Source organism: Falco biarmicus, chromosome 6 (assembly GCF_023638135.1).
Source record: "Falco biarmicus isolate bFalBia1 chromosome 6, bFalBia1.pri, whole genome shotgun sequence".
Lineage (NCBI taxonomy): Eukaryota > Metazoa > Chordata > Aves > Falconiformes > Falconidae > Falco > Falco biarmicus.
Genome location: NC_079293.1, coordinates 42,158,343 through 42,165,594, shown reverse-complemented (window position 1 = coordinate 42,165,594; position 7,252 = coordinate 42,158,343). Strand labels below are relative to the sequence as shown.

Sequence of the window (7,252 nt, the reverse complement as noted above, 5' to 3'; positions counted from 1 at the left end):
GCAAAATGATAAAAAGGTAACGCTGAGCTTTGTACATACATGGTATTTGAAAGTGTTAGTACATTCAGTTTACATCCACTGCAAAGCTGCTCTGTCCCGCTAGGTTAGTATCTCAGAGAAAAGTTTTAGGATAAATTATCATTCATGTCACATCTTCCTGTATATTCAGATTAGATTGAAATTAACAGAGTAACTATATTTTCCATCACATCTTTATTGCCAATACTAATTTCTAGTCCCAAGACTTGCTGGGTTTCCATGCTTTGTTATTGTAGCCACCTTGTTCAATACCTGAATAGTTAAGCTGATTCAGAAATAGCATTCCATCTCTCGGCAGCATCTGATACAAACACTCCAACAGCTGCCAGGCAAGGGTCACCCTGTGCTATTCAACCTTCCTGTTAGTCCTGAAGTCACCGAGGATAAGTTTGTGAGCTATTTCCCTCAAGACCTGGTTTCATTCTGCTGCCCTGGCCACGTAGATGATGACTGCTGGTGCCCCAGGGACCAGTCATGAAGGAGGTGCTCTGTGTGTGTGACAGATATATCACAAACCACCTGTCCTGTGGAGACACAGAGGCCAGAGCATCCCTGATTTTGGATTGCATTCGTGCAGTAGGCTACGAACCCAGGTACCTGGTCAATCTTGAAATGTTAGCCTATTCCTACAATGACCCTTCTCATTACTCGTATGCATATTTCGTTTTATGGGAAAGGAACAGTTTTTTTTCTTTTTCAGAAGTAGCTTGAAACGTTTGGTCGCATAGCTGTTGAACGTAAGGTAGATTATGACTTAAGCCAACAAAAAGCAATCAGAAGTTGTTTTATTTCACTCTGGTTCTTTCCTAACTTTATTCTGACCCTCCCTTTGGGGTCATTTATTTTTCACATTAGTTAGTAGTTTTTCCCATTTGGGGATTTGGTAGTTTTAGTGAAACATCTAAAGGAGAAGACCAAGCAAACTCTCTCCTTTTTTGGCTAAGAATGTTTGTTCTGCTAATATCTGAATATAAAAACAACCTAATACTTGGGGCAAAAGCAGGGGACATCCTCAGGGGACCTTTCAAAGAGTTTATCTGCCCCTAGGCTTGTTTGAACTTTTCAGGGGAGACTGTTTAAATCTCAAGAATGGATTTTTTTTTTTTTTGGTAGAATAATCTCAAGATACAGTTTTTACCAAGAGGAATGGACGTATAAGACTAACACAAGGATGTGGCTGTTTTCTTTGCTCTGTGATTTGTTTCTTTCCATGTATTTTCTTCAGTCTGTGAATTAGTTTCCTTCCTTTTCTTTCTTTTTCTTTCTCTCTCCTTCCTTTTCTCTCTCTTTCTATCTTTTTTGTCTTTCATGCTCCCTCTCTGTCCCTCTCACTTTCTTGTTTTCTCATATTTAAAACATGTAAGACAAACTTACGAATCAACTTGTATTATTTTAGATGGCCTGTGGTGGCACAGTTCTAAATTGAGATTTTTCCTTCAGATCTTATCATCCCCAAATAGATTTCCTACTCACTTCACATTTGTTTGTTTAAACTGTCTCCTGGTATTGTGGCAGCTCAGGACAACTTTCCGTATACTGCCATTCAGTTCCCACAAGAGTTAACTCCCAGGCTTTCAGCTAGATGACTCGCCAGTTACTGAGTGATGCCATTTGAAGCACAGCCTCAGATGATGAGCCTGGGGCCCTTTATTTGGCATGCCTCAGCCATCTGGAGCAATGGGAGAGCTGCACACTTGTGTTTGAGGGAGTCATGGTCAGAGTCTCTATTTGCTCCCCCTCTCGCCAAAAGCAAATGGTTGGAGAAGGTAAACTTCAGCTTCTTCAAGGAAGTTCTTCAACAACTTCAGGGAAATCTGAACAGACCATGGATGTATCTGGAAGGAGAGGATCCTTTCCATTCTCATCTCTGAATGCTGCCATGTTGGAATGACCTTGGTAAGTCCAAAACTTTTTCCTCTTTGTTTTACTGTCCAGAGGTAAATACTCCATTGATACAGAGATACGGAACAAGAACTTTCTTGAGTCTTTTCATACTTTTGAGTCTTTTTTTCACACTTGAGTCTTTTAATTCTGTTTTTCCTTTCCTATTTGTTTTAACTCTTGAAGTAGATAGCTTCACCTCTCCTTTCCTTCTGTGAAGCTTTACTAACTACGCTTCCAGCAGCACTGTGTTTGAACACCTTTCTGCATTTTTTGCAGAACACTGCTTTTGGGAGGCTTGCCACTCATTCTGGTCACTACATTTACTTGTTGCGTTCACTCTCTCCCACTACCCACTTCTCTATCACATTTCCAGCTATGTTGTTTATTCCTTCTGACTGGGTCTTAGAGGGTGGCATGGTCAACATACAGGTGGGATCATCATTTTTGTGCAGGTTTAAATGCCAGTAAGCCCTGAGGCTTCCCGGGTTGTTTACTGAATGCTTTTTTTTTAGACTGTGATATCCTATCTTAAGAATCTGTTTTGAACCCAGGAAGCCCAAGGCTCATGAGTGAAAATATATGACTGGGGTGAATGGTTGTGTTTAAATAATCATTGCAAAAGTTGCTCCAGTAAAACTTCTTTACCTTGCATTTGACGTTCTTAATTGCTTGAGGAGCTGGGTAAATTCTCATTATGGCATGTTAATGAACAAGGCTGCTTATATGGATGAACCAAGTCAGCTGGACAAGCTTATTGTCAACAGTTGGTGCCCTGTTAACATCAGTAAATTGGCAAGGGTCCTGAATGTATCATCACAGGGGCAGCCGGGAAGTTAACAGGGAAGGGGGCATGAAATATTCATATGAAAATCAGCTGAAGCCAATGCTGCTAATTCTCTGTCATGAGATAAAAGGAGACATACAAAAGGAGAACTTGTTCCATGACTCAGAAAAACACCAGTTAAAACCATTACAACAATGGCAGGGAACCTTGACAATTACTTCTCCTTGTGATGGGTTGGATTCGTAATGTTTGCAGGATATTTGCAGTTGTGCTAAGTGTTCAGAGTGTATAAACATGGTTAAATTATGTTATGCTATGATAAATGACGCTTGAAGCTGGTAAAAAAAGACTGTCTCAAAACAGTGGCATTTTGCCTTGCCTTTACCTCTGTACTTGGAGGGAAAACAATGCTGAGCAACTACATATTATTTTTACTTACTTTATTAAAGCCCTTCCTGGAAAAGTGATGTTGGTATCATTTTTTTTTTTAAAAAAAAAACAATAAAAAAACCTCTTATGAGCCAAATTCACTTGAAAATACACATGTGTAACTTAAAATTAATGTCATTAGCTTCAACGGGAGCTGAATAGACCTGTCTGGGAACAATCTAGGGCTCTAACAAGAACCACCAATGCTATTTGTGAGCACTGTGTCATGAAAGTTTGCAGTGTGATGGAGACAATGCTTGTCCAAAAGCTCTTTCAGAGTATCTCTTTCGCTGTGGTTCAGCACCCATAAGCTGAACCCTAAGAGAAGAAAGCTCAGGATTTCTGCTAGCCTGATGAGCTTAGCAATGTTTAACATTGCCAAGAGTAGTTCCAACTGGGTTTCAGCTAGCATCAGTATATCCAGGCTGGTTTTCCTTTCGCTAAGGCTTTCAGCTATGACCAGAAACTGAGGGTCCACAGAACAGAAAGAAAAGGGGGAGGGGAGGAGCACAAAATGCTCACAGTATATTTTTATACATATTTACAGAAGGAAGAGCTGTGCTATCCAAACTTGAGCTTTCCCCATGGATGAGTCAAACATAACGTTTCATCCCAGCGAAGGCACAGAGAACATCTCAATGCACAGAAACATTTCTACACAGGAAAGGGTCTGGGAGATATTGACCCCACTTTGGGTAATTATGATCATCTCCTTCCTGGGTTTTTGTGAAAATGGAATTGTCCTCTGGTGCCTCTGCTTCCAGATCAAAAGAAACCCATTCACTGCGTACATCACACACCTGTCCATTGCCGATATCTCCTTACTGCTTTGTACCTTTGTTCTGTCAATTGAGTACATTGCTGGGTTTGGATTCGCATATGGTTTTTACTATTATATAACCACCACACTATCTATTGTCTTCCTTCTTGGATATAATACTGGTCTCTATCTCCTGACAGCCATAAGTATTGAGAGGTGTCTGTCTATTGTTTACCCCATCTGGTACCGATGCCACCGGTCACAGCACCAATCGGCAATTGTCTGTGCAATTCTGTGGACTCTGTCTTTTCTAATGACGGTAGCCGAATACTTAACATGCAAAGATGATTCAATGAAGGAACAATTCGACAATGGCAACCATTGCCAAGCACTGCTCATCTTCACATGGATCCTGACTTTCATGATCTTCATTCCTCTAATGATTCTGTCCAGCCTGATCTTGGTTATCAGGATTCATCGTAACTCCCTGAGACCTCATTCATCAAAGCTCTACATCATCATTGTGGCCACAGTCATTGTCTTCCTCATCTTTGCCATGCCTATGAGGCTGTTGTATCTTCTGAATTACCACCACTGGTCGTCTTTGCTCAGCCAGCAGAACCATGTCACCGTTGTTCTCTCCACAGTTAACAGTAGCATCAACCCCCTTGTTTACTTCTTCGTAGGAAGCAGCAAGAAGAAGAGGTTCAAGGAGAGCCTCAAAGTGGTTCTTAGTAGAGCACTTGCTGATGGGTTGCGGCCGAGAAGCCAGGAAGTTGGCATGAGTTTGGATATAGCTGAAACAATTTTCTAATTGGAATTATTTTCTAACAATTGGACTTGAAAGGTTTAGTAAACCACTGCAAAACTAAAAGTATTTGTCTTCCGTAGAATGTAAAAAGTAGTGGTGAAATGGTACTATTAACTTTGGTGGTTGAGCAATGGAAAAATATGGACTAGAATAAAGTTAACTTTTATATGTATTTTCTTAATTATTCAAACACATGCTACATCCTGATGTGACTATGTCAGTCAAAGATACCACAGTGGAAAAGAGACAGGCCAACAGAGAATACAAAAAAAGGACACTGAAATATGTTATAAATAGTGTGACATTTATACAAGCACTGAGCACCCATAAATGCTATTGAAGTCATCAGGGCCTGTGTGTATTTGCATTTTTAAAAGTCAAACCCCGTAAACACAGGATTTACGTTACATCCTGGGATTTAGTTTCAACTGTTTCCAGCTTGTTTAATTGCACAAAAGAGCTGCTCCCGGGGGGAAACAGAGGAAGAAATCCACGTATGAGAGTAAGTCCCCATACATACCCAAGAACATATGGTGTAGCTTTGGTCTAAGCAAGACGTTTAAGTATATATTAAATGGTCAAGTTCCTCTGTGGTTAAGTGGCTACTTCAGAGTCTGTTTTCAAAGTATATGTTGTGTAATTTCTAGCGACATCAGCATTTCTCTGAGTCCTTGGATAATTTGGTACCTGGCACACAGGAGTAGCTGGAAATATAGGGATGTGGTCAACTCACAAAGGGCTTTTGCTCTAATTCTGTTGGGGCTGGCTTATCCCCAAAATGTCTATGTTCCTGCAGGATTAGTTATTCAAAGACTCAATGAGAAAGTCAGTCCCAACACTTGCTGTCCCAGCCACTTAGTATTTAGTTGTTCTCTGGAGAATATATATTCCCTGTATGTTGTGTTTGTTTTATAACAATCAGTTTTGGATAAACAGAAAAAAAGAAAGGTGCTTCACACAGTGCACAACTAGGGCTACACCACAGCCACACTGTTCCAGCTGACTGCCCTCTTCTGTTGTACACAAGGGTATCAGGGCTGGTGTTTTGTAGAGTTTAATTCCCAGGGCCACTCACCCAGCTACAGTCAAGCTGCAGAGCACAGAAGAAAAAGGCAAGCAGAGGACGGGCCTATGTCAGATTTATCACATGGACAGAGAATATGGGGGGTCTGGGCAGTGAGAGAGCTGTGGCACTTTCAAAAGAGATGTCTGGGAGTTGCATTTGCTTCTGGTCCCTATGGAACTCCAGATTCAGCAGGAACTGAAACCTCCTGCCACAGGCAGAAGCAGCATCTTCAGCTTCCCGCCAAGTTTCCATTGGCACACTTAATAGCTAACTGGGGAAAGAAAAATACAACCTACCCCTCCTTTGTTGAAAGATTGCCAGTCCTAGAATAAGGAAGATGGTAGGTTAAGACTGAGGACTGGATGGGAATTCACATAGAGAAGAGATCTCAGAAGGATAAATATTCCTTCTATGCATGTGCTCCTTTCTCCTTACATTGAAGTGTTGCAGTATGTCATTGCAGAAAAGACTCAGGAAAAGGAAGAGGTTACCCTTATATCTTCCTAATTCCCTCACTCCATCAAAAACTGTATCTATGACAGCCCCTCTACTTGTCCCAGTTTTTGTATTTGAAACTCCAGTCCCAGGCAAGCCACCTCTATTGATTCAGGTGGGAGACGAGTGTAGTCTGCTTCTCTCTTAGGGCAGTTTCCTACGGTACTACTGGAACAACAAATCAGCAGAGCAGCTCCACGTTGCCGATGCTGAGTACAGGATATGGCAAGCAGGTCTGTAAGAGACCCTGGGAGGGTCATGGGGAATGAGCGTGTGTGATGTCCACGCACACGTGGCATTTGTGTGAATGCACCTGCTGGGGGCTGGTCGGGGAATTTTTCCACACTGATACATACCGTCAACTGGCAGATTAGGGTCGATCTAGCCCAGAAAAAAAAACTTTAGACTCTTCTCTAAAGCCATTCCCTACCCTTACCACATGGAGAACCAGAGAAAGGGGAAAGCTGCAGGAAACATGTTCAAAACATGCTTCCACTGTAACCACGCATGTAACCCAGTTCTCTCAAAGTGATTTGGTTGAATCAAGACATGTTACTTACAGTGCTTGAACATCCCCAGATTATTATGACAGGTTTGGGTTAAGGATCAGTATGCATGCGGCCAGGGTGGTAGATCTGAAGAGGCAATAATATGCAGCAGGGCGATTTGGATGTTCATGAGCTGAACAGGTGCTCTAGTGCTCTTAGCTTCTTACCCCTTTGCACTTGTGTCTGGCCATGTCCTCAAATGTTTCAGAATTTGGACAACTGTCCATAGATCAGTTCACAGAGCAGACAAAATTAACATTCAGCATGAGATGAACATCCAGAAGTCTGAGTAAGAATGAACAGCTAGCAGTTGAAAAATGATTAATGTTTCCCTGTCCACAGATAAAAATATCTTAGGGATGTTCTTTCTTCTTTATCACAGCACCTGATGACTCTTCTCTGTGCAGACAGGCTGCAGTACAAGGGGAACTGATAA

At 41.6% G+C, this 7,252-nt stretch overlaps 1 protein-coding gene across 1 annotated transcript; it reads left to right on the top strand.

Annotated features, from left to right (window-relative positions):
- The first annotated feature begins 3,704 nt into the window (after positions 1 to 3,704).
- Positions 3,705 to 4,748, top strand: MAS1 (MAS1 proto-oncogene, G protein-coupled receptor). The gene has a single exon (XM_056344427.1). It carries the CDS (start codon positions 3,721 to 3,723, stop codon positions 4,708 to 4,710), a length of 990 nt encoding a protein of 329 aa, XP_056200402.1. The 5' UTR covers positions 3,705 to 3,720; the 3' UTR covers positions 4,711 to 4,748.
- The last annotated feature ends 2,504 nt before the right edge of the window (positions 4,749 to 7,252 follow it).

Excerpts from the sequence above, each read along its gene's own strand:
- MAS1 (XM_056344427.1), top strand. The coding sequence starts at position 3,721 with ATGGATGAGTCAAACATAACGTTTCATCCCAGCGAAGGCACAGAGAAC.